Source organism: Aulonocara sp. 'chitande type north' Nkhata Bay, linkage group LG20, assembly GCF_057382095.1.
Source record: "Aulonocara sp. 'chitande type north' Nkhata Bay isolate Kocher_YH1m ecotype deep benthic linkage group LG20, A_spYH_male_GT1.1, whole genome shotgun sequence".
In the NCBI taxonomy this organism is placed as follows: Eukaryota; Metazoa; Chordata; class Actinopteri; order Cichliformes; family Cichlidae; genus Aulonocara; species Aulonocara sp. 'chitande type north' Nkhata Bay.
Window position 1 is genome coordinate 25,217,625 of NC_141363.1, and position 27,188 is coordinate 25,244,812.

General features: G+C 41.1%; 1 protein-coding gene across 4 annotated transcripts in view; it reads left to right on the forward strand.

Annotated features, from left to right (window-relative positions):
* Window positions 1-27,188, forward strand: part of plekhg5b (pleckstrin homology domain containing, family G (with RhoGef domain) member 5b) — a 77,821-nt gene that overhangs the window by 26,645 nt on the left and 23,988 nt on the right. Inside the window, exons 1-6 of one of the 4 annotated variants that reach the window (XM_086276808.1) lie at window positions 13,551-13,772; window positions 25,115-25,256; window positions 26,149-26,248; window positions 26,483-26,543; window positions 26,815-26,906; window positions 26,998-27,134. In XM_086276808.1, the coding sequence (XP_086132934.1) occupies window positions 25,214-25,256; window positions 26,149-26,248; window positions 26,483-26,543; window positions 26,815-26,906; window positions 26,998-27,134 (433 nt within the window). In that variant the 5' untranslated portion in view covers window positions 13,551-13,772; window positions 25,115-25,213. Of the gene's footprint in view, window positions 1-13,550; window positions 13,773-14,480; window positions 14,605-18,996; window positions 19,154-25,114; window positions 25,257-26,148; window positions 26,249-26,482; window positions 26,544-26,814; window positions 26,907-26,997; window positions 27,135-27,188 lie in introns of those variants that run through there. The other 3 variants (XM_086276809.1, XM_086276807.1, XM_086276805.1) reach the window with 3 other exon arrangements.

Genomic DNA, 27,188 nt, shown 5'->3' on the forward strand with positions numbered 1-27,188 from the left:
AGGTGACTATATTGAGGTGTTTTGATTGAGCTAACAGTAGCCATCAGAATTTGTTTGTAATGTTAGGTTTTTACAATATTTTCATGAAGTCTAACAAGCTTACTATTATTTATTACCAGCGTTATGCGTCCATGTCACCTGGTTTTACACCCGTGTACATTTGTGAGTAAATTTAAAGTCATCAGCAGGTTGATGTTATATATAATGTGCTTATTAAATTTTTGTCTTGGAGTTTAATGAGGAAAAAACAAAATGATGAAAGATACCAAAATGCCATATACCTGCATTATTTCTTATGTCCAGCAGGGGGCGAGTACTCTGGTTCCAAAAAGAAATAGTCAACATTAGCCCTTGTTTCCCTAACTATGACCTCAGTAAACACTAATAAAGTTACTGGTTTCTTATCCTACTGCGTTCAACACAATTCTCATTTTAAAATGTATGGTCCCACTAGAGTCAAAAAGGCCCATAAAGGAGGGAATGGTTTCACGCAGATTTAGCTTGTAATGAACGCTATGGCCACATTTATGAAGGTATTTTGCTGAACATAGCTATTTGTATGCGTTTTGGCCTTTTCAATGAAAAGTGAATACTGAAGATTACTGTTTTGGAAAAACTCCTGTTGAGGTAAAGCTTTTTGAAAACTCCATATGTCTGCACAAAGAAAACAGACTTGAGACTGCATACATGTAGCTGTATCCTGGCATATCGCTATCCTATGAATGTGGAGCAAGATGGCGACAATTGACTCTTTATTTACTGTATGGATTGTGCATGAAATGGAGTTGATGACTGAGCCTTACAGATGCTGGCAGGTGTACAGAGCAAAGGTAGCCATCCACTTGTGTTGATGTAGTTCTATAACAGACAGCTGGACAGGAGTGGTGTCAGGTCTTGACTTTATCTTTTGGGACTAAAAACAAACTTAGTTCCATGCTACACTCACAGTAAAGGAAGTACTTGGGGCGGATGGATGAATCACCAAAAAGCCTGACTTGGACATAGAGACCGCTGTTTGCATTCCACTTCCTTCTGACAGTCAGATGGGTTTCTTTAAACCATAATGATAATGGTTGTTTTTTTTCTAACCTTAACCAAGAAGCTATTATTTTAACCATGATGACGAAGGTCCTCTAACATTAACAAACCAGTAATTTTAACCACCACACGTTTCCCCATCTTTAACAAGTACTTATTTTAACTCAGACCGTGAACATTCCTCAACCTGAAACAAATCTTTTTTGCGCCTAACCTTAACCAAAGTTAACCTGGTGGGATTTTAATACAGATGTCAGAGAAGTAAAAGCTTTTGTGTGACATTCTGAGCGAAGCTACACGGGATGTGATTAGTAAGATGTCCAATGTCTTAAACTACAAATTAAAAAACTTTGTAATGAAAAGGCACAAACCCTGACTAACTCCTCTTGGCCTGAGTGTTTGAATTTAATTAGATTTAGCCTGACAAAATGCTGTTGTGGTACAGTACTGCGAAAGGCGAAGCAGAGTGGGAAATCTGCTTTTCTTCTTCTTTAGGTGTTAAAAGTGGCGTGAGTCTTGGGGCTCTGTGTCTGGCCACCAGACTGTGAAATGAATTATTCCTTTGAAGCCACTGGTTTCTGAAAATGGGAGTCTGGCCAGAAGACCAAGGGAAACCGCCATAGTGTCTGGCTGGTCACTCGCTAACTCTGGTTTGTTTTAGTTTGTCTGCTCTGCCCTGACATCTCCCTCCTGCCGCTAAAGCTGGGCATTAGACAGATTTCCTATTGAAATGAGATGTTGTCTCCTACTGTCCTCTCTGTGGAAACAATGGAAAAGGAAGATGACACGGAGAAAAGATTTTGAATTCAGGCAGGCCTCTGGAGAGAGAGAGAGACGAGTTATATATAGTTTTTCTCCATGGCAACTGAGAATAATGAAATGGGGGAAAGAAGAAAGATACAAAGTGCTTAACCTGAACTATTCACACTGTCTCTTTCCTTTCTCCCCACATAAGTCTCCAAAATCCACTTTTCCTTAAAGACAAAATCACTTCAGACTGTCTGGCCCCTCTTGCATGACAAAGTCTGTCCTGTTTTTAGGATTTGTGTGCCGAGTTGTAAATGAGGCAGGAGGCTTTCTCCTTGGTCAGGGTCAGGCTTGACGTTATTATGTAAGGAGATTATAGAAGGGCTTGTATCCAGGTGCGGACTGGGACAGACGGGAGGAGAACAAGGCTGACGGCAGATACAAGGTGTACGGTCTTTTTAGGTAACACAGAGGCTTTTATTTACATTGTGTTTCAAACAGTTATCACCTTCTTCAGATCGCTAAGCTCCATTAAACATTCAGATGTTACTAAACTTCTTCATATAAACTTAAAAATAATTCAATTATTTGTGTATTTTCAAGTGACGGACTAAAAAATGAATCCAACACAAGTGCTCACACTGCAGTTCCTCCGATGCTCATCTCCAAAAGCAAATCAAACCTGTAGACTCCCATGTGTAGTTACAGCCTAGAATATATTTTTTGTTTCTATGCTTACTAGCAGCTAATTTCACCCTTTCAAATTACTTTTTTTTTAATAGCACAGACTGTTAAATGGTTTCCAGTCGCTCTCTGCTTTGTGACTTTAGGTTAACTAATTTGATTTGCAGGACCTTTTGACCATGTTTGTTTGTAGTCTTTGTGACTTTGAGTCCTTTTAATACAGCAGTTAAAAAAAATATGGCTTGCTGTGCAGTTAATTGTGCAAACAGACCAATGAAATTTGACATCACTGAATCTATAATCTGATGGGTTTTTTGTTTTGTTTTTTTCTTTTCTTTTTTTTTTTTTTTTTGAAGATGAATTCAAGTTTTAGTTTTTTGTGTTAATTTGGTATTTTGCTTATTAGTGTCTCAGCTGACTCCAGGTTTCACCAATCTTATAAACGGTACATTGCACAATGACTGAAACTAGCACCACTGAATATACAATGGGCTGAGAGGTCAGTTCCTTGATCGTTAATATGCAAATTCTCATGACCATTGATCAACCACTACTGATCAAGGCCCATTGATCAAAGACCACTGATGAGGATGTCTACATCCTGGACAGGGAGGAACGCTGGTTTGAGTGCAGAGTCAAGGAGGCCATTTACGTGAAAAGGGAAAGACCATCTCTTAATCGAGGAGGGGGCCTAAGGGTACATCTTTTACCATCTTTCAGTAATGCTGTGATTGCAGCCATTCCCCAACTCTCTGTGAATGGTACTCATGGCCATTGATCAGCAGTCTTTGATCAATGGACCTTGATCAGTAGTGGTGGATCAATGAGAATTTGCATATTAATTATCAACTGACCACCCAGCCCATTGCTGCTTCAGTGGTGCTAGTTTCAGTCATTGTGGAATGTACTGTTTAAAAGATTGGGGAAACTTCCAGTCAGCTGAGACTGAAGCGATCACTTGGATGAGTGACAAAACGTTTTTCCCACTGAAAGCGCTACATCCAGATCAACAGAATCAACCTTTTGGGATTTACTTACCTGGATGATTGAGCATGCATCAAGACACTTTGCTTTGAGGGGTTTTTGAAGTCTGTACAGTGTATACAGTACTACACCCATATTAACTCCTGTTCGTGAATAAAGCAGAGATGAACTCTACAGTCAATAAGTGCACTTGAATTGTATTTTCTGTTTTACTGCTAATATGTAATAATTCCACTTTCAAAGTGTAAATATTAACAACAGTTCATTATATTGAAAGACTTAAATGTGCTTAATGGAAAAAGTGGAAGAAACTACCTGCAAAGTGTGCAATATCTACATGTAAAATATCTACAGACTTTATCTTAAGTCAAAAGAAATGCGTTGCATCTGTTTGATTCAATCTTGTACCATCATAAAAACAGGTTTTGTAAATATATAGTACTCTATATACTAGACACATTAAAATTAAGCCTCTAAAAGCCACCTGTTGGCTGTATAATGAGTAGCAAGTGAATGGTTTCAAATGAAAGACATTCATTGAAAATATTGTTTTAAGTGAGTCACTGGTGTTATTCTTGCACCTCGATCCTACACTGCCTGTTTCTGCTCTAGTGAGGAGTGGATAACCCAAGATGTCACAATTCCTAACGCTTCTGGTAACTGTATACTTTAACTTAAGAACATTGAGGGTGAGTCATTTTACATTTTTTGGTTTCCAGATCATGAAAAATCATTTTTGTTGTGTACTGGAAGATGTTGTGATATTATTCATGCTCACAGCTGTTGCTCAATAGTAGAACTTGTATTGTCTGTAACAAGCTTTAAGCAGCAGGGGGCATTTCATGGCCGCCCTGACCTCCAGGTCTGCTGCTGCTTATTCTCCTCCAAAGCTCAGTCTGACTAGCGAGAGCCACATTTCTCTGAAGAATTTGAGCATAAATATATCCCTCGACTTTTACCCACTCCACCCACGAAACCGATTTAGACACATCAAAGAAAGCATTTTTTACTAAATAAAAAAAACACATTAAACTTTTATATTTCACTTTAAGAGTTTTTGAAATGACTCCCAATCATCTCTTTGATATGTCGGCAGCTTGGCAACAAGCTACACTGCAGGCACAAATGCATAGAGAGAGAAAGCGAGTCTTGGACTTGTAATGCTCTTTTTCAGCTGTTTTATTCCCAGGCAGGCTTGCCTTTAGTCTCCTCCTGCTATATATCAGCTCCCTGGTGAGGCTGTGTCACTTCTAGTCGCAGCATGACTGGCTGGGACTTGAATGAGTCCACCTGGGCCATAATTTACTGGAATCACACCAGGTGTCACCCTGTACTTGTGCTGCTGTAGCTCAGCTGTGCCACCACGTTAAAAAGCAGAGCTCCTAAAGGTTCCTAAAAGGATTTTAAATGGCCCAACACATGTGTTTCCACGGGTTTTTTGCTGGCGTGTTTGGATACTTTTGGTTTCCTTAAGTCAGAGGGATTTGAAATCCATCTGCAGGTGTCTGTCTGAAAGATAATGTTACAGGGTGGGTTCTCGATTGAGGTGGTGGGATACGGTAGTGCGTGCTGGTTAGTGCTCACTGCTAGTCTGAGCTTGCTTGCTGGATTGAGGTACAGACAGAGAGGAGTTTATTATCCCCCTCCTCCTTCGCTTCTATCCCACCGGTCCCCTTTATTTCCCTCCCTCCCTCCTTCAGGATTGACATGACCAGACAAGATGACTCGCAAGGCGTGGGTTGCTTTGCCAACGGGCCCCTCCCAGTCCAAACAGCTGGAGGCACAGGGATAATGTGGAAATTGACAGAAGCACAAAGGATGAGGAAATGTTTAAGTCAGCTGGATCCCCCCCGGTCTCTGTACGTGCATTGTGTGAACTTTAAGCTTCTTTCTGTACGCTTGTGTCTCCAGCTACTCTCTTCCAAATAGTTGCTTTTTAATGTGCTCCAGGTTTGGACAGATCTGGGTAAACGGCATCATTTTTTTTAGGCAGCTAGGACATGAAATAATTCTCAGCAAGATCGAAACTAAAGTGTGCTTTTATTTATTGTTGAATTGAAGTAGAAGTGAGTTTATATGACTGCTCCCTTGGAAGGCTTCTGTAACAGGGATTTTGATCTCAATGGGACTTCTTAGTTAAACCAAATATTAGGAAAAGTGGCAATAGATTTGCTGATAACGTCTAGATGTAAAAAGATGTATGAATCATTTTAAATTCAGTGGAAGAATTCCCTCTGTCCTGACTCATGATGATATGGGAACCTTATTGAAATAATTACACGAAACTAACATCAGTGCTGTATTTTACCCTGTTTTTCATCGTTTTAGAGAGATTGGAAACTCTCATAGTTGCATTAATTTGTTGCACCTTCTTCTTCTTGAATTGTTAATGCCTCCAGCTGGAGAACTGGCACCAACAGCTTTTTTTTTTTCTATTTCTATAAACCTAATATCTGAATAATGTCAATGTAATATCCATTTTCTTTAGTCAGTTTAATGTGCACACAGTTAAAGTTGCTCTGTATTTGGACATGTGGAGTACATCTCATTTAATCACTCATGTTTCTGGCTGGCTTCCATTTTTATAAAAAAATTTCTCTTTTCCCTCTTTTGTTCCCACTCTTTTATGTTTTATGAGCAATCCTTTGCTTATGTTTAATGGTAATTAATTTTTATTAGTCACAGTCTTATGCGATATACTTAGACAGAATCACCTTATTACTCGCAGCTGACTCATTCAGTCTGTTTTTCTTTTTAACGGCTATCAGTTCATTTTGTCACGAATGTTTCTTCTTTTATAAGCACAGACACAGTGGATCTTCAGATTTGACCTTGCTTTCTGTTCCACTGAACTGCTCAGTTGAAAAGTCACACTTAACCGACACTGACAGGGACCTTCCGAGGCTGCTAAGTAAACACGTTCATTTGGCTGGATGCCTACTTTCTATATCTTTGAGGGGGATCTAGGGTGAAGGGTATTAGGCATTATTTCCTGGTAGAAATGGCTTCGGTTCTAGGTGTCATAAGCCCCTTTCAGACATACCCTCCTTTCATTAATCTCAGTGTGTCAGCTGTATGAATGAGCAGTCTTGTTCTTGTTGGAAGAGGCACAACTGCAGTCTTGCTATGGGACAGTAATGTTTGCTTTCAGTAAAGGACAAGTCTGAACTACATATAGTAACATTACCAAACAGGCACATCCTCCCACATGCATCTTTGTGAGTTTAATTCACTAGAAGATGTGTTGAACAGCAATGTGTATATAATGACATTTTTAAAAAAAAAAGTATCTCAAAGCACTGAAAACAAACACCTGAGGCAAACCAATGAAGAAAGACAAATAAGAAAAGCGAACAAAGTTAATACTCCAAGAGAGTCACTCTTTGTGAAATTGATGAAAGAGCCAAGCTAAATAAAGCAGGTACTGACAATAACTGTGGCCATAAAGGCAATAAATCTTCTGCTCATAACTTAAAAGGAACCTACGGTATGTCTAAATAACAGGACACCATCGTATGATTAGTGAAGCCAGCAGTATTACATACCCAACATCTGAAAAAGGCAGCATATTTTCTCTAACAACTCACCACTTGCCTAATTGTTCTTGAATCTTCAGCCTGGGAGGATTCACAACTTTTTCTGAAAGCTCATTCAGCATGCATGGACTCTAAAACAGCCGTTCTACATTCATACTATCCACTTCTTCTGCTCATTTTTCTGGATTCATTGGGTCTTTTAGGAATTTCCAGTTAATGTTAGAAAATGGGGAAAAATGGCTGTGTATATTTGCCTTTTTTCACGTCATGCAGCTTCTTCCAGTATCTTCAATAGAGAGCTGCTGATGGTGATTTATCTCTGGACACAACATACATTATGTTCATCAATATTCTTCACAGCTTGTATTGTAATTTAGACATTAAAGTCTTGAAAAAGATGTCAAAGGATGTGACCTCAGCTATATAAACGTTAGGTTCTTGGAAAGTTTACTCTATGAAGTAACGAGAGACCATTGATTGAAATGGTGGTCTAAAATGCTTTGGTTATTCCAGAGTGAATTGAACATTACAGGAGCTGAGGAAATGTTGCCTAATTACATTTCAATATGAAGCTTAGTACTGGAAAACTATGGTCGTAATTAGCTTTTTAGTCCATGCTTTACATTCAGAGATGAATACACTGATGCTGTTCAGAATCACTATACTTCTACTTTTTTACTGCTAAAGCAATTTTCGTTGTTAAGATTGTGATGTAATTGGTAAAAATCAACTTTTACTAGACGACCTTATTAACTAATGCTATAAACTCACCAAATTCACACAGCTTGGCTAAGCTACAGTTAGGTGACTAACATTATCTAGCTCTAACACTAATTAGTGGTAATTGGCTAGCTCTCCAAATTACTTCATCAACTAGTGTGACCCACTCAAACAGTACTGATTTTTACCAACCATAAATTATGCTGTGCTGCAATGCAAAGGTTTCTTAATCACAATTGCTTACTGAAATACTAGTCGAGGCTTGGCTACGCAGTGTGTAGCTAATGCTGCCTGCTTACATCATTCATGATGTACATTTACATACAATAGTGTCATGCAACAGGGCACTTGTTGATATGTGCGGTTTACTGGGTGTTACTGAGAACTCTAAAAAGCTCAAATTATGGAGGATAATAATTAATGTCATGGTGCAATGGGATGAGTAGTAAGGATAATGTAGCACCTTGTACTTTTGCAGCCTTAAAGGCATCATGTCTAAAACCCCCTAAATTTTATCAAATTAAATGTCCTGAACTTATTTATCCATCTATTTTTTTCCATGTATCCATTTCAGTTTGGATTGGGTGGTCTGGAGCCTATCCCAGCTGTCATAGGCTTAGAGACAGGGACACCCTGGACAGGTTGCCAGTGTAACACAATGCTAACCCAGAGAAAGGCATTAATCTAACCCCATCCAGAGGACCCACGTAGATATGATAGTATTTGCAGATTCAGTTTTAAGGAACTTGAACTTAGGAATATAAGTATTTATTGCATATACTCTCTATATAACTGTAAAAAAAAATGGAAACATCTGACAGTTCAAACCAGAGATTTGGTGTGCTATCCAGTAAAGTCTCAGTTATAAGAACAGTCTGGATTAAACTGTCTGGCCCTCTCTTGCATTAAAACGTTTTGTTTTGATTCACTGTTAATCATCTCTTTGTTAGGATCCTGTTTGTTATATGATTGACCAGTCTGCTTGAAGACATTAAAACCAACACAACAATAAGGAAAAAGTGTGGAAAGCTTTAGTGAAATAATAACTTTAATTCGCAATTGGCTTTTTGATGTGAACACTATTACTTTAAGTAGTCTTGGAAATGATTTTGCTACCTTGAGAAAGACTGAAATCATAATCTTTGTTGCTTCAGTGTAATCTTTTGTGTTACGTTGCACACCACGCTTATCCTGTTAAACACAATAATATCTTCTGTGTTTTGGGTTATTACTCAAAAGTGATATTCCCACAATTATGTGGACATTTTTCTTCAATGGCGTAACACTGTTGCGTGGATCCCTGCCACGGTGCAAGCCACAACAGCTCCGTCTTCTTCAAACAGACACGCAGCCTACATCTAAAAGGCAATCAGCAGCTCTTTTGCCTGTGTCTACTTTTCCAGCTCTGTGAAACGTTTCGTTCCAGAGAAAGACTCTGATGCTGTCTTTATCGTCAGACCCTTGTCACCTACCACTATTGAAGATTGGCAGTGAAATATCAGGTATGACTGTAGCTAATTCCAGAGAAATGGAAGACCACAGTCACAACTGTTGCATTGTCTTCTTTACTTGGAATTTGTAAAGTAGTTTGGATTTTGTTTTTTACACTTTAACTGGAACTTTTACTTGTTTTGACAAGAAGTAATGAAAGTGCGATTTGTGCAATTTTTGAACACGCCCACTAGTGCATCACTGTTTGTAAACATGCTGTTTTTTAGTAATCTGTCTCTTATACTTCATTCATGATGTCAGCTTTCCAAATAAATGGCAAATCATGTTTGGTTTGTGTCAGTCTGTGTTCCTACCCTCACCTTTGGTCACTAGCTCAGGGTAGTGGCTGGAAGAATGAGATGTCAAGTGTGAAAGTCCACGGTGTGATTGTTTTGGAGAGTAGACTAGAGTCCTCCACATCAGAAGAAGTCAGTTGAGATGGTTTGGCTATGTGTTTTGGGTGTCTCTGGTGACTCCTGGATCAGTTGTTTCAAGCGTGTCCTATTGGGTATGAGTCACCCTGGGGAGATCCAGAACATGCTCACGAGACGCAGAATACGCTAGAGAGTCTCTTTCAACTGGCTTGGGAACATGACCTGGACCAGTGGTAGTAATTGGATGGATGAATGACTGGATGACCAAAGGAGTGTCTCTACCAAATGGCTATATGAACAGATATAGCCATTTGGCTAGCCATCACAGCTATATGAACTACCTGATTTTGTACAATTCCTTTTGTGTCTTTAATAAAGACCTGAACATTTTTATCCTCATACTATGATGGCTTGTAACAAAAAATATTCAAACTACGTAGATGTCTTTTAAATTTTGCATTTTTTTTTTTTTTTACTATTTTAAGCCCTCATTACTTCATAAGTATAGGAGATATCCACATGAAGTTCAAAACATGTTCAAGATCTGTTAAAAATTGCAACTGGATACCTTTTACATCCACCCCATGTGTCACAGTCTAAAGCAAAAAGGTTCTTTATTTGCAAATCTGAGCAGCAATATCAGATGCAATAGGATATGTCAGAAACAATAATTATCATCTTGGATATTTGATCCACTTTCTGGTAATTCAATGGAGAAAACATCAAAGTGTGTTTGGGGTAAATGTTTAAGGATCATATCACCATGCGGGAAAGGTGGTGGATCAAAACAAGTTGTGGCATATTGAAAGGCCACATTTTTCCTATATTTTGTTATCAGAGTATTCATCTAGCTTCTGTATCAAAATAACCTTCTAATATAGTCTGTAAAATATAAAGACGTAACATGGAGAAGAACACATTTCAAAAAAATATCACACTGATTAAATAACTTTAGCTCCTGAGGTCCATTCACTTTGAGCACAAAGGAGAAGATGGGTTGTAAAGAATCAGCTGATTCTTAATTTTTCACACAGACTCAAAGTATGGATGCGATGACGGTGAAATGTGGAAAAAAGCAAAAGCCCGTCGACGTGGCTCGGTGGAAAGAAAATCAGCGTGATGGACATTCCGCAAAACAAACAAGATGGACAATGACTTGTGTGCCTCTGTCCATACATTGTCTCCACAGGAAGTGCAAACACTAGTTGGTGTGTGTAGGGGGATTAGGGACAGCAGTTCAATCCCATCCAAGAGGTTCCCAGTCAGGAAACACCATCGCAGTGGACTGGGGAATAACAGGAAGAGGGTACCTACCCGACTGACGCTCCTATGGAAACGGTTGACCAATGTAGCCTAGCTTCAAAGCGTTAGGAAAAAGCCTAGAATGTAGAGATGGGATGGGAAAACAACCCCCACACCTCCCTTGCATGCGATGAGTCTTCTCAAGGCAAATCCTGCTAATTATTGGTTGTGAGTGTTTTGAGAATGTAAACAACCGCTGCTTAATGAAATGCTTTGAGAGTGGCAGTCAGCACAGCTTAGTTAGAGAGGCGATAATAAGCTTCGAAAAATCTCTAATTTAATGTGTGTTATTATGGCTGTGGAAGCATGTAATGCTTGCTCTCAATTGAAGCCAGACACGAAACTGGAACTTCCAGCAGCATCATGAGTGAATTATTGGTCTTTTAATCTTTTTCCTTACGTGTCTTTTTTTTTTTTTCTTCTTGCTGACTTGCTTTTCTTTGTTAGCTTAATGCTCACATTTCCCTTCCTTTTGTCCTCTTTATTTAGCAACTGCCTTGAAGATTTAAAGAAATAAAATCGGGGCTTACAGTTATTGAAGGGTTAATGCTACGGGTAGGCATCAAGGGAAGGCCACTCAAGTCCGCTCCCTCTACAATGGCACTGCCACTGGGGGGCTAATCCTTCTGGGTAATTGCATCTCTGCTATCCACTCTTAAATATAGCCTCCCCCTGATTAACGCTGACAGCGGGGGGTGGTGGAGATGATAAAGATTCAACAGGTCGCCTTGTTTTGAAGTTGTGAGAGAAGAAGAGGTGGAGTTTGTGTATTGTGACCTACCCACTTGACCACTCGATCCTCACCAAAGTCTACCCTTGCCTCTCTTGTGCCCCCCCACCTGAGCCTCAGGGGTCTTGAAATTTTTTTTGCGAGCAGGCTAATTGTGGGGGATTTAAACATGGCTCATCTCAGATTAACCTGAATGACAACAGAACGGAGAGTAGTGGGCTGAGTGTTTGTGGTCAGCGCAACAGACTGTAACAGGAAATTTAGGCTGTAAATCTCACATGCTGTTACACTACAAGCCCACACAAGGCTTCACCCTCCTACACATACCGCACCAAACTAGGGCTACAAGTAATGACTGTTCATTGCACACTATTAATAATTTGTTTGGTCACTAAATGTCAGCAGTCCAAACCTTTAAAAAAAAAAAAAAAAAAATGAACCAGGGACTTTTTTCCTCCTAAGAGGCCAAAGAGAGGACTTATTGATTTGAAACAACAAACAAAAAACTGGCACAAAAAAAGTAGCACATCACAGCTGTTAATCCACAGATTCCATCCATTTATTTTCTTAACTGTTTGTCAAGTTTAGCTGTACCCCAGCTGAAACAGGGTGACACGCTGCCAGTCTAACACAGAGTGAAAGACAGCCAATTTAGAATAACCAATTAACTTAAGCCCACTAACTAACCTGACTTTGGATTTTGGGAGGAAGTTAAAGTATCTGGAGAAAACCCACAAAGATCCACACAGAAAGCCTCAGCTAGCCAGTGGATTTGAACCCAGGGTTTCTTGTGAGACAGTACTAAACACTGCACCAGTGCGCCACCTATTAATCTGCAGATTACCTTTAATTAATTAATCAGTTAAGAAGGAAAGGCTCCACAGTGAAGTGGTTTAAACAAGCCAAAGATCCCTGGTTTGATTCCAGGCAGACCCAAATCCCTTTGGGGTTGTGTCAGGAAGGGCATGAGACGTAAAAATCTGCCAAACCAAACATGCTACCTGCTGTGGCCGTCCTTTGTGAAAAGGGAGCTGCCAAAAATAGTTAATTAGTTTGGACACAAGTCATGTTTTAACAGACCAGAATTCATGCTGTGAGATAAAAACAAGCAGAAATTCCTAAACCGTTTCTCAAATATTTGTCACTTTTCCTCTAAAGCGACTGACTAGCAAAATTACTGTAAACAGTTGACTGCTTGCAGACTTTGTTTTAAATGCGTCTTCAGACTTGAGTTGAGTGAAACCGGCTGATGTCACTGTGACGTAATCCGGGTTATTTTTTTCACACAGATGTTTCTCGGGAGTAACAGGATACCTTGTACATGTGGTTCACCAGTCTGAGCACTCACAGGAGCCATCTAGTGATCTCATGGCTTTGACATATAAACATAGGGGATCGTCCCTTTAAAAACTTCTCAACTTTAAAACATGACAAAAAGAATTGGGAAAATGTGTGATACCTGAATATCTTTGTTGTTTTGTTTTTGATTTCCTGTCTCCTTCATCATTATCTGTTTTTTGTTTTTTTCCCCCTAAAACTGATCCAGACTGAGCAACAGGGAGCCGTGAACGTAGGTTTAAAAGTGTGCCGATGGCAATGTTGACAGATTTACTTCCTTTTCCTCCCCCTGGTCAGCACTTTGGAAAGAAACCAAACTCAACTCCCTCATTTGACCTCCTGCTCCAGTGGGGTCAAAGTTCAAATTAAGTTCTAAAACAAGCTGTGGAGCTGAGCTTAGGCACGAAGACGCAGCTATTCTGTAATTTGCCCGTTTAGTTCGATGGTGAAACCTCAGCTTGTCTGATGGAAAATCAATCCGTTTCTCAGGGGGAAAAAGACGAGTTTAAGTGCGAGTTTGCATGAGTCAGCCTGGATGTGTGTGAGCTTGTTGGGTGAGAATGAGTAGATGGGGTGGGGTTGATTATTTCTGTCTGTGTGTCTGCTGTAGTAAAGCGAGTGAGGCTCTCGGCTTTGTCACACTCCAGCCGTGTGTCATATTAACAGCGTCACCCTGAAACTCTGAATTATTTCAGGAACTAGAAAAACTTAAGTTATACAGCAAGTTCAGTTCACTTTGGGACTAAAACTTTCACTACCTGCTGCCTATCGGACGTTGGAGATATCGATCTGTTACCTTTGCTGAGACGTGGAGTTTTTCTATGGCAGGTAAAGATAACGTAGTTTGTTTTTCTTAGATTTTGCGGTGATGGTGCTTTTAAGTTTTCCTTTTTGTTAGATAAGTTTGTGAAATACTCATCCCAGAACAGCTGGGAGAAATGCGCCGCTTTAGCAGTTGAATTCACGTGGGGCTTTATCTGGACATTATCGCTGTCACTGGCTGATTTTTAATTAATGGTTTATTTTGTCTAGTCAAAATAAACTCGATGTGTTGAATTCATTATATGGGAATAAGCAAAGTTATCTCGTTTGAGTAGTTTTTGGACTTCTTTGCTTGACAAATGAATGATATGAGGAATTAATGACTTCAAAGTGGGCAGACCTTCAGTTACAGTTTTCGTTCTGGGCAGTACTTGTCTTATTTCTGCCTGTAGGTATCATCTACATCTGTGCAGACCAGCACTTTAAGTCAGTTTTTCCTCGTATGTCTGCATATTTCACATCTGCTTCTTATATCAACAGACCAGTATACACCCTGGCACCCACCGCTGTTCTCTCCTTTCCATATTCTTTATACCAAACTGGAAGTGGTTTCCAAATAATCAATTTCCAAGTCTTATTCGGAACATCTTGCATCCAAATCAACATTCATTGAAAGTTCTCATTTCACTTGGAATAGCCAATCCCCCCCCCCCCCCCCCCCTCCTCCTCTCACTTCCTCCTTTTTTGGTCTTGCTCACCGCCCTCCTGTCTATCCCGCTCTCTTCTACTGCCCTGAAGCTATGGATCGGAAGGCTGGTTACGTCACAGTCAGCCAGCATTGACTGAGACAGCAGTCAGTACACTTGACTTTGTCCAAGCAGAGAGAGAGCAGCTGCTGGTGAGTGGTGTTTTTCTCTCATGAAGTTGTATTGATGGTCTTGAATGGTGAATGGTGTCGAGCCTGTCATTTAGTTCTTCAGCTCTGAGAGGATTTATTGGTGTTCTTCTTCTCATGAGGCATGCGTTTTATTTTATTGTGTTTTTTGTTTTTTCCTCATTGACAGCATAGTGATAGTAGCATGTGTCATCTGGGTTTCCTGTAAATATTTGACCAAGTAGCAGAAGTTAGGGTCAGCTGCGTTTCCGCTGAAGACAGTCAGATAATTTGATTTCAGCCAGTTTAGCTCACTTTAATGTTCTTTTAAACTCATACAGCCTGTAAGGGAGATGAAAAAAGTAGTGCTGGCATTCTTGTTTTCTTGGTGGGGGCGCTTTAGTAAAATGAGCTGTGAAAAAATGAGGAGGTAATATTTTTTTTGGGCAAACTTCATTGCATGTTGAAACATAACTTTCTCTGGAATGCGTTGTCTGTTTTACCCCCAAAAAAGAGTTGCTGTATTTCCTGTGAGCATGTTTGTTCCTGAGTCTGTTACTTTCAGTGGCAAACTCGGAGAGCCGTGTGCTGACAGATGAAGCTTTGGATCTCATTCCGCCTTTAGATGGTTTGTCTGGTGCTCTGCTGTACGTGATATGGGGAAATGATAAAGGAAAGCGTGTTGATGCATCCCCAAGTCAGTCATTCACAGAATAGTTAATGAATATATGGAAACGGCACCCAATATAATTTGTATATATTCTAATCTATTACCATAAGAGGAAGTAGAAATACATTTTTCTTGGGTCTTTAAAAAAATGTTTTCCATGTAGTGGCAATATAAATGATGTTCATGTGTTAGTAATACAGAATAAGCTCATTTATTCTAAATGTCTATATGTAATCTGGGAAAATCCAGTCCTTGTTCATCATGTGTCACTTTGCAGAGGAGGATGACATTAAGAAATACTGTATACAGTTACTGGTATCTCCAGTCTGCAGTGAGAATCTAAATGACCCTGATAAAAAGATTGCGAAATGTCTACTTTTGGCGTAATTCAGCTTAATTTAGACTTTATTTATCAATCTAACTGGCGATCTGACACAAGAGCATTGACAAAACAAAGTTTGTGGTGAAAGTGGAGGGGGGGGCACGTCAGCGAGATGATCATACAAGCTTATTTTGAAGAGAAAACACGTTAAAGTGATTACCCAAACTCTCTGGTGTAAACACCCACTACAGTTTACAGACAGACTTCCTGCTTCATCCGAGATCTGCTGTACTTGCCATAGCTGAGCAAACATTTCATATTCCTGCAGTTGATTGTTGTGCCTGCACTCCTAGTTTTATCTCAAACGTAAGATAAACTGAATAAACTGTTTACTTTATTGTTAATGGAGCTCTTACGAGAACAATGTTCGATATCGCAAGGTGAACCATTTGGTTTAAAGGTGGAGTTTGCATGTTTTTTCCAAGCACTCGTCCCAGTGTCCAAAGACATGCTTGGTAAATAAACTGGTGATTCTAAATTGATCATAGGTGTGATTGTGTCTCTCTGTGTTGACCCTGCAGTACACTGGGTTTACCCCACTTTTTGCTCAAGCACCGCATTTTTCCTTTTCATTGCATTCTAGATGATTTTTGCCATTTCTGTCTTATGTCCAGTTCTTATTCTGAGAATCTTGCCATGTTTGTTTTACTTTTATTCCGCCGCCCAAGCAACTGCAGTGTCGTAACCGTGACGTCCACTCCAAATTGGTCTATATCGCCCCGAAGACAGAGTGCTATACACAAACAGCGGGAGTTAACATTTCTTTATTTTCTTAGAAATCTTTGACGTAACAAAGATCTGCAAAAGATTTTCCAATGGCAGTGTGAATGTCAGAGGCGTGTCTCATTTTAAAGAGTGCCAAATAAACTCCTATTTAGAAGATGTCGGCAGGGTATTTCCTTAGTATGTCAGGAAGGAGTTGGCATATCATGTCACATTGATCCTTTTTATTTTCCCTCACTGGATAGTAATTTGCTTTTGCTTTCACTTTCACTGGTTGGTTAGATTTAGGAACTAAATACTGTGTTTCATAATATCAGTACTTTGGGCCAGCTTAAATGTGCTGCCAAGGGTTCCTTTTATGAGTGTCTGCATGCTAGTTAGGGGTGAGATCCTTCCCACTTCTGCTATGAAACCAGTGCCTCATTGCATAGATCCTAGCATGAGTTTGACAAAATGGCAGTATCAGATGCTCTGGGAATGAGAACAGGCTAATTCGTTATTGCTCCTACAGGGACTTTCGGCTGATGAGAACTTTTACTTCTTCCCAGAAACATGCAGCTATAGATGTCTTCTGCTATTTATAGTATTTTACAACATCTAAAAAAAAAGAAAAGAAGAAAAGGCCCTTTTTTTCCATCACCATTTTAGAAATCGCATAACCTTTCTATAAAATGTGTCATTGTTCTCAAAAGGATTGCAAACAGAATTTCTGAACATCCATCCAAAGATCCTAAAGTGACCTTCAACTTTTCTGCTGTGGATGAAAACCCTTGCCAGGTGTCTGGTTTTTAAAAGTGCCTAAAAATGTTGGCATGGAGAAGCTAAGTCCTTACATCCGATAAAATTTCAGTTAACTGAATTAAAAATGATTCAGCTGATTTGCTGGCAGTTACTAGTTTTAAGTAGTAAAACTGCAAACACAGTAAAAGTATAAATGATCACTTCTTACCTGTCCACTGGTTAAATCGGCAGTATGTCATGTAGGGGTCATTAGGCTGTATATCTTTGCTTTTATTGTTTTATTTCCACTTGCCTTTGAATGACATCATCCCTTGTTAACTGCTTCTCCTGCTTGCACTTGATCTTTGTTTAATGAATGAGTACCATCACCAGAATTTACCACTGTCGGCCTTTTTATGAGTATACATAAGTTTGGTGAACACACGGTTTCGCTCTTGCTCTCTCTTTCTCACACACACACACACTTGGGCTCTCTCTTGGAAAGATGTAACACAACAAGTGCCTCTGTTTGAGTAAATCCATATGTGTGCAAGGCGTCAGCACTGTACTGTACCACGGTGAGGGAGAGTCTCTTAATGAGGAACAGGCGTGCAGACAGGCAGACAGTCGTGTTGCATAAGGGCCGCAGTAAAAAACGGGGGCCTGGCTATCCTCCTCCGCCCCCTTTGCTTAGCCAGAGGACAGATGGCAGCAGAAGAAAGCGAGCCAAGGAGCAGCAGCAGCGGCGGCGGGGCTCTCCAATGGCACTCCTCAACAGATGCATTGTTTATTTATTGAAAAATAAATCAGACGTGGGCCTGGCCTGCCCAGGCTACCTCTTTGATCTCCTGCAGCCTTACTCTGTGCTGTTTTCAATCCCATCTACCGGGCCACAGCTAATGGCAACTCTGTAATGTTTAGGAAAGTAGGCCCACTCCAGCATACACAGGGAGGCCCTATGGGGCTGCGTGCTTTAGTCCCGAGAGGACAATGAAAGGGGGCTCTTAAGACAAAGGTACTGAAAAAGAAACGCAGCTTGATAAAAAGATCCACCTCTGCCTCAGTCTCTGGTGCAGATGACAATGGCTGAAATGCTCCAGTTGAGTTTTAGAGGCACGACTTCACAAACCAATAGGTGACCTCCCCAATAGGTGATCTCACAGATTCCCTTTCCAGGCTCACAAACCCTACGGGAGGGATGGAGCACTATTTTTCCTCATTTGATGTTTTGATAATAGTGAAACTATTATAAACCAGTGCTCCAAAATCTCCCATAGGTGTTCAGTCGACTTATTCACACCATCTTGCTCTGTAGATGGGAGCAGGATAAAATGATCCTTTAGAAAAACTTTTTAATTTGCAGTGACCCGTTCCACAAAGGGGGCAAGTCTGTTATCTTTGATTAACCAGTGGATCCCCTCATAGTAGCAGCAGAGGATTCAGATTATGTAATAACTGCTTGTTTGAAGTACAGCAGCTCCATGTACTTCATTTCCCAGAGAAAGTACACTTGTGTTTGTGTAGTGTCTTGTATTTATGCAGACAGGTCAAACATTAGTACATAAGTGTATTTGACTATAAAAAATCAGACAGTGGTTATCTGCCTTTAAGCCTTAGACTATGAACCACGGATGATGTGTTCTTGTGTCTGAGTTACCTTTAATTAGTTTGATGTTTTAGACTGTGTGAGTTCATCTGACCAAAGTCTGTCTGGATGTTTAACTGACTTAAATGCAGTCGCAGTATTCGAACAAGACTGTGCATGACTATTGCTGGTCTGGTGCTGCTAACCAATCATTTGTGTGCGTAGGTGTGCTTATTGAGATGCACTTGAGCATTTTTCCTTCCGTGTTTTTGTAAAAGGGGGGGCAGGAGTGTGAGGGTGTTCACAGCTGGAAGAAGGTGAGAGGTTGACTTGTAGCAGGATTATCCAGACCAGCTCCATAACTGATGAGCAGCGGTGTTGAGGCTAAAATAACTGACTGCGGAGGAGAATCTCGACCAGCTGCCAAATCAGTCAATGCGTGCATGTCAAGACAGGACCTTAACACAGCTTCTTCTGTGGGAGTGGAACGATGGTAAGCATCAAAGTTGGCGAGTGTAATTAAACACACTGCACATAGATGTCACCTGCAGTCTCAACAAACACTGGAGTGCAGTGAGCTCCTTCACTGTCTGACAGAAGCTTGACCTTGAACTATACATTCAACTTAAACAAACAGTGTTATGCATTATACTCAATATGAAGCATACAGTGTTTTGTGTTGATTCAGGCTACCTTTGATTCCATGTTCTCTATAGTGTGTGTGTGTGTGTGTGTGTGTGTGTGTGTGTGGTGGTGGTGGACAGGCTGGGGTGGGGGGTGGTTGATGACAACCACTTTGAACAATGATAGGGAGTTGAGTTTGTTCTATGGGTGTGGGCACCACTGTTACATACAGCCATGTCTGTCGGTGCAGTAGAAGAGTGTTGTGTAGGAATAGGCAATGAAAAAATATGTTTTATTCCTTTTGGAGCTATGTTTTTCTCTCAGATGCAGAACGTTTACATGTATTACATAAACCCATCTGTCCATATCCACCCTGGAATATACACACACTCTAAAAGTAAAACAACATTTATTAAAGGGGACTTATTATATCCTTTTTATATTCCCAGCTCAGTCGATTTATTCTTAAACACATTAAGATACTGCCCCTCTCAGTTCATCCACTGACTGAAACAAGCCATTTAAGTTGTATTTCCACATAAAGCCACTGCAGCTGGGACATCAATGACAAGAGGGAAAAGAAAGGATGAAACAAAAAAAAAATAAAACCTAAAACTGTATTTAATGATTTCTAAAAGTTGTGTGGTGTAGGGTGTGAACTTTTTTCTGTCATCTGATGTGTGGCATGCCAGAAAAACTGCTGCTTTCAGTCAGCTTTATTTTGATTGGCTGCGCCTCGTCAACAGATGGTTTGAATAGCAGGTGGGACGAGGATTTCTGCCCATAGCCGGAGCTGTGTGTGTGTGAGATAAGCATGTTAGAAATATCCCTTCTCTTTGACGGAGCCAAGAGTGGGGAAAAAAACTGCCTGAAAACAAATGTTTGTGGCCATTTTTAATATGAGTATCCGCCACTGTAAAAGCATATCCATCCATCCATTCACTTCTGCTTATCCTTTTCAGGGTTGTGGTGGGTGCTGGAGCCTATCCCAGCTGTTTTAGGGCGAGAGGCAGGGTACACCCTGGACAGGTCTCCAGTCTGTCGCAGGGCTAACACGTAGACCCAAGGCTAACACATGTGTTAGCCCTGTAAAAGCATATATGACAAAAAATAAAAGCATAACGGGTCTCCTTTTTATTTCTTCTTCTGGGTGTCTACCAAATGTCTTCTTGAAGCTGTTACCGGTGCTCCTGCTTTCAATTGAAAAATATCAGAAAACACAACTTCCTATTATTTGTAACAAATTCCTATTATGTTACAAAAATGTTTCGCTTTTGCCTCGGGGTTAATGCACTCCTTCTGAACTTGTGTCTGTACTGGGTCTAGCCTGTTTGAGGCTGCCTCAAGGAATGCTTGAAGACAGTCATGCATGGTTCCCCTGGTGAAGCTCGCCTGTGCGCTGCTCTTTAAGTTACCAAGACGTATGCATCCGAAACCAGCCGATGAGACATTTTAAACAGGATTCCCTTGTAAGAATAAAACGCATTGTGTGAGAACAATTCTGACAAAGCACAAAGCCCAACTTGCTGGCTCAACGCTTTTGAAGTATGGTGTCAACTCTGACCGGCGACAATAAGGGTGGGATTAAATCTGTACTTTCAGCGACTTAAATCAGTACTTGTGATTTTACAAGCGCCGGGACACCGCACATGAAGAAGAACTGACTGATTTGGCAAACGTACAGGACATTTGGTTATAGCAGCGCACGTGTCCTCTCTGAGCTCTTTCGATTCAAACCATCCGGGGCTGTCTACTGTGCAGTGGATGAAACATTCCTGAACAGGGTTACACTGGGCCAGGGTCTGTGATTAAAAACAAAAATCACTCTGTAGCACCACTGATAATCACTGATTTGTGTGTTTTTGTAGATGAATCGGATAGACTGGTGTAGTCTTCTATCAAGTTTTAAGCTTATCAACCTAATAAGTAACTCTTCTTTTTTTGTATTTATAATGTAAGATTGGTTTAGTTTTCAGCATTTCTGAATAGCTGATAAATTCCCATCAAACTCTACCTCCTAATGACACTTACAGAACAAAACTAGGATTAGTCTTTTTCCCCCTCTTCTTTCAGACCACACAGAGAGGAACCATATCTCGTTGCTCTTCTTCAACTTTAACGTGATGCAAGCGCACACAGTGATGCGTGCTATTACATAAGCGCTAGGTGTTCTCTGGCAGGACAAGCTGTTCCGGAGGAAGGCTGAGTAAGGTTTGAGGGGGAACTGAAGTCAGGTTGCAGACAGGCAGGAGTGTAGCTTTGGCTTTTTGCATTACTGAGCAGATTGTCTTTAAAGCAGCCCTGTGATGGATGGGCCTCGTATCACACTCACTCAGATCTGTAATCTGGGTCTGCTGCCTTTCTCTCTGTGTGGGGAATTATATGATGCACTAAGCGTTATTACCAGCTTGTGAGGATGTGGCAAGCTGTCCGCACTTATATAAAATTGTCCTCAGGATACCAAAATTATTGGTGGTGGTGGTGAGGAGCTCGCAGCCAAATTAAACTGCCTGGCTGATGTGGCTCCAAACCCACAAGTTTCATCTTTTAATTATAAATCATGTTTAAGAAATTTGAATTTAAACTTAAGATAACCATTCCCCACTGTAATGTCATTAAGGTCACTGTGTGAAGTAGCCTAATGTTCTGTAAAGCAATTTTTCTTTAATAAAATAATCCTCAGCTGTCATGTATGTGTGTGGATATAGCCTCACTGTGTGTCCCTGCATGGACGACTGTGTTGAGGTAATCCTGATTCACCTCAGGAGACTCGAGTCATCTTCTTTCAAACAAAAACAGCTTTATTACAGCTGAACAACTGCTGTGCGGCTCATCGATGACACAATTTTTGAGCAGGCATGCCTGTATTTGTGCGTTCAATTATGCATGTGGGGAGAATTGGCAAGCTGCAGGATGTGTGAAAGCAAGGATGCATAAGCGCGTGCCACGTGGCATCGGATCTGGTAAGCCAAGTCAAGGGGCCGCTGCTGGGGCCTGTGTGTGTATTCTCAGCTGTTGGGTAAGGGGCGAAGCTGGGGCTGTGTATGTTTGTGTTTTCAGCGTTTTCATCTGCAGTCATGCCGCCCCAAACTACCCCACTAATCCGGGCAGATCTGAGAGCAGGCACGCAGGGGACTCACGCGACGCACTCATATGACACATGTTGTCTCGCACGCACTCACTCATACGTTCACCGTCCGAGGCATGCGCGGCTTCCTGTCAGCTGTCTCACACCGCCACCTCCAACTTCATTTGTACCCTCCTCCACCTTTTTCCATTTTGATCTGTATCCAGAAATGCTTCGTAAAAGTCAGGCTGTACCTGAATAACTGTCCGATAGGAATGTTCAGTATTGCAAAAATCTCAGCTACACATATCCTGAACGGCTACATAGCTCTGATAGCTAAATCTATCTTGTGATGACTGTGAGATTACAGGCTTTTCTAGGTGTATTTGACTTTTTAAACAGTTGGTTCTTTTTGGCTCACCAGGAGAGGCATTAGTTCATCCTATGATGGACCATTTATCTTGGCTAAAGCATCCGATTTTTTTTTTTTTTCCAGCTGCTTTAGTTCCTGCAGGAATGTGAACGCCCTGACTTGATAGCGTGGAGGGCCTACCTATCTTATTGTCTAAATATGGCTTCTGATTTGCTTGTATTTCTCTGGTGTGGTTCTCTTTGCGTCTCCTCACTTCATGGAGAACTTAGCATCTCTGTGTGATGAGATATTTGACGCTGCTGTTCAAAAATGCGCACGTGTATGTGCACTGACATTCACTTCAGAGAAGCATAAGCATGTGATGTTTTAACAACTTTCTATCACTTATTTCTAGCTGTTGAGTGGTGAGGTGAGGTCAGTGAGTCAGATGTGAGACACAGCAGTTATCTGTACCTGCAAGTTACAGAACGTCATCGACTGTGGTTATTGAGAAATGTTCTAACCCAGATTCTGGCTGTTCTTTTAGTCCTCCTTTACCTCAGTCACCACAAAGTGAGCAATGCTTGCTGATACGGCTATTTGCTAACTAGGTCGGTCCATTTACACGATGTTTATCACTGAATAGTGCTCATGTGATGACTTTTAATATGAATATCAGCACCCATGTCTGCGTTTTTAGATCTGAAATCTTTTATTCATGGGTATGACCATCATTTCTGTCTGTAACTTTAGCAACACACCTGCTTGACTATCTGCAATATGACAACCCAAACTATAAAAATCAAGTTGTAATTAACTGGAATTGCTGTTTAATCTCATGTCTGTTCACTACAGTACAAAAGGCCATTCTCTCATTAACTTCACTGCTCTTTTTCTCGCTGTAGTCTCTATTTAAATCTTCTCTGGTTGAAGCTGTGTCTGGGTACAGTGACCATGAGTGCATCGGAGGAAGGGAGGAGTCTATGATGGTGGTGGCAGAGGACAGAAACGACAGAGCTGGGGAGAGGAAAATGAGAAGAAGACCCTGGCTTATGGGGCTGTTTAATCTCTGCAGGACCGTCAGATGGCTTTGACAGAGCACAGGCACCAATTAGGCTGCAAGATTAGGGGGCTTTGTACTTCTGAAAAGCTTCTGGATGGACCTTTTTTATTTTTCCTTCCTGCCTCGCCTTTATATCTTCACCGGGACTCCTCACCCTTCCTTAACCCTACCGCTCACTCCCTTCCTCCCCCCTTTCTGTCCTCCTGCAGCTCTGCGATCTGCTCCTTAAAATCTGCGATTATATCTGGCTAGACATTGAGAGGAGGGGATTAATAAGGCAGCTTGTCAGTGTGGGTTGACAGGGCTGCACTGTGAATTAGCAGACCAAAGAGGGGGCACGTTGAATGTTTACTGGGGTCTTCAGTGTCCGCTGATCTGGATATGGAGCCAACTTTCAAAGAGTTCAGGTCCCATCTGCACAATGTAAGGCTACAGCGCCAAGCCTGGGAACATTGTACTTAAATCTGAGTCTATTTTGTCCTCTTAAACTCCTTTCTTTATTGATGTATTGTTTTTGTGCATATTATTGCCTAAAATAGGCTCATGTAATGGGTATGGCATCTACCGCTTGCCTTCTATAGTTGTTTACATATCAGCTAGTCTGTCTAGCTTGTGCTCAAATCACTGCTGTGCACATACACACATATTTACACACACTTGCACAGACACACTGCTCCTCATGAGTACATGGAAACAATGACAGGAAGTACATTAGCGGGACTTCCATTGTATCTCCCCATACATTCACGCTTCCTGAGCCGGGTGTGGGTGATGGTGAGAGGGACACAGGGTGGAGTGAGGAGGTGTACACGGAGAGCTCCCCCAGTGCTTCGCCGCCCATTGTTGACATGGGGTGGGTGTATATGTCTGGGCCAGGAGATCCTTTAATCCTGCAGCCTTCTGCTGCATGTTGCATCAGCTATGGAGCTTCTTGAGCTCTCTGGCCTGGAAGTGTTGCGGTTGCTGACCTGCGGTCAGTTTTGTTGCTTCACCTCTGGGGATACCAGTAAGGATTAGGTCAGGGCAAGCTGGTCCTATGTCAGCACACGTGCTGTAAAACTGACTTTAACTCAATTAGTTGTCATGCCGCTGAGGGACAGATGGTGGGAAGGTGGGAGTCACCAAACCGCAGGAATGCCCACAACAGCTTCTGTGGTCATTTTAATTGTAACTGAAACAATAGTCAGGCAGGGAGCTGTTTATTCCAAGTGTGTGTGACTGTTTTGCCCTTTTTACTTTGACTGAGTCATTTAAATTGTTTTTGTATTTTAATGCAGACACTTTATGTCCTTGGCAGTTATTTTGTTCTGACTTTCTCTTTTCCCCCTCTTTTGCTTTCTGTGTTTAGGTTTGTCACCACCCAGACTGTCAAGACCTGAATAGCAAAAGCCCCCTCCACCTGTGTGAGTCATGTGACTCACGCTGCCATTCAGAGAATTCAGACAACATGCACTTTGACCGGCACCCCCGATTTGACTTGCAACCTCAAGGTAGACTTGCATGATTTCTTTATTTGGTATCCCTCCCTGAGCAGGATGACGCTGCAGGCCATCGCTGCGTAAATGTCAAGGACTCAGAGTTGTTGTTATTGTCTAAATAAGGCAGATCGTGTAAATCATTTTCCTCTTGCACAGCTCAACGTGCGTTTGTCGCGAAATTCCACATTTGCACATTTTGTAATTTGAGTGAGCGTTGTTACTTTTATTGAAGTAAAAATTTGTCTTCCACTCTATGCAGACAGTTTTGGCTTCAATCGTGCCAGCAAAGTTCCAGTCAGTTATTTTGTAGAAACTGTGCAACCCCAGTACAAAGCACCTTGAGGCAACTGTTGTTCTGATTTGGCACTATATAAATAAAATTTAACTGAATGGACATTTGTAGGGATGCATCCTTAAATGTACGGCCGAGCAACGTGCCCATATAAAAGAGAATCTGTATTGTTTTTAACACATGCTGTGAATGGAAGAATGAATAAGTTACAACAGTGATTTATGTGATCTATAGTGTAGGGATTTGTTTCGTTTGGTTTTATGTCTTTGCAAAAAGAAACCACGATGTAGTGGAAATGCAGGAACTGCAGGTAACTGTCACTGAACTTCCTTGTTTGTCGAAGGATGCTATGTTTTTGTTCTATATCTGAAGTAAAAACTGTTACCATTTACATAGACTGAGAGCAGAATTTTACAATAATCATCCAGACAGTCCTGTACAAACCAGAAAAATGATCTTTTCATTCTTTTGCAGTAAATAACTTTTAAGAAAAGTTGAATTAACTACCACTTATCCGTTTATTAACAATGCAAATTAAAATTTGTTACAATAAAGGTTAACTTAGTTGTGAAACAACACAGAGAATGACTGCTGTGATTTGTTAACCTTTAGCCTCCATCCTGGCTCGGAACGTATCCACACGCTCCTGTCCCCCACGGACCAGCCCCCCCTCGGACCTGGAGGAAGAGGATGAAGGGAGCAGTGACCGTGGGTCAGTAACCCTCTGTTATGTCATACCAGTGTTCCAGTTTTCCTCCTGCTTGCCTCTTTTCCTCTCTTATTCCCTGCATGCTATAGGATAAATTGGAGCCATAAAGCATGTCGCCTGTCAGATCTCATTAAAATTTGTGATGCAGACAGATGAAGACGGCACTTTCTCATATGTTGGGCTTTTTTGAAGTGCTGCTTCATGTTAGGGGTGATGATGTGTTTGACTGTTTTGCAGGGAGCGTAAAACAGTGGGGATGAAACTGGTGAAAAAGAAACCACGGAGACGACACACTGATGTAAGATGTCATGCAAACACTTTAACCCATGCTGTGTTCTTGGAAGGAATCCAGGAAGATTATATGATATAGACAAAGAGTTGTTAAATACAGCAGCTGCCATTTTTCTCTGTACCAAGATATGGCGTGATAGCACCTTCTAGGCTGTTCTTTGTCTGAGCCAGGCAGTGTAGTATGAAGGAGCCCCCCTGTGGCTCTGCTGAGAGCCTGCATACAGCCGGACAGCCCGTCCCACCTGTGTAAACTCACAGTCCCTCTGTTCTTCCTGCAGGACCCCAGTAAGGAGTGCTTCAGCCTCAAGTTTGACCTCAATGTGGACATAAAAACAGAAATTGTACCTGCTATGAAAAAGAAGACACTGCGGTGAGCATTGTGTTAAAAACTGAATTAAAAAGTTTTTAAAAACAGTTTATATGATAGTTACATTTTATTTCTCTTCGTCACGTCTTACCAGAGAGGTTCTAGGTCCTGTGTTTGAAAGGAATGGCATTGAGTTGTCCCGGGTGGTCTTGTTCCTCGATCAGTCTAACACGCCACTGTCCCTCAACTTCGAGGCCTACCGTTTTGGAGGACACTACCTCAAAGTGAAAGGTAAAACCAAACAAGTACTTAAGTTGATGTCAAATTATGAGTCACGATTCGTAC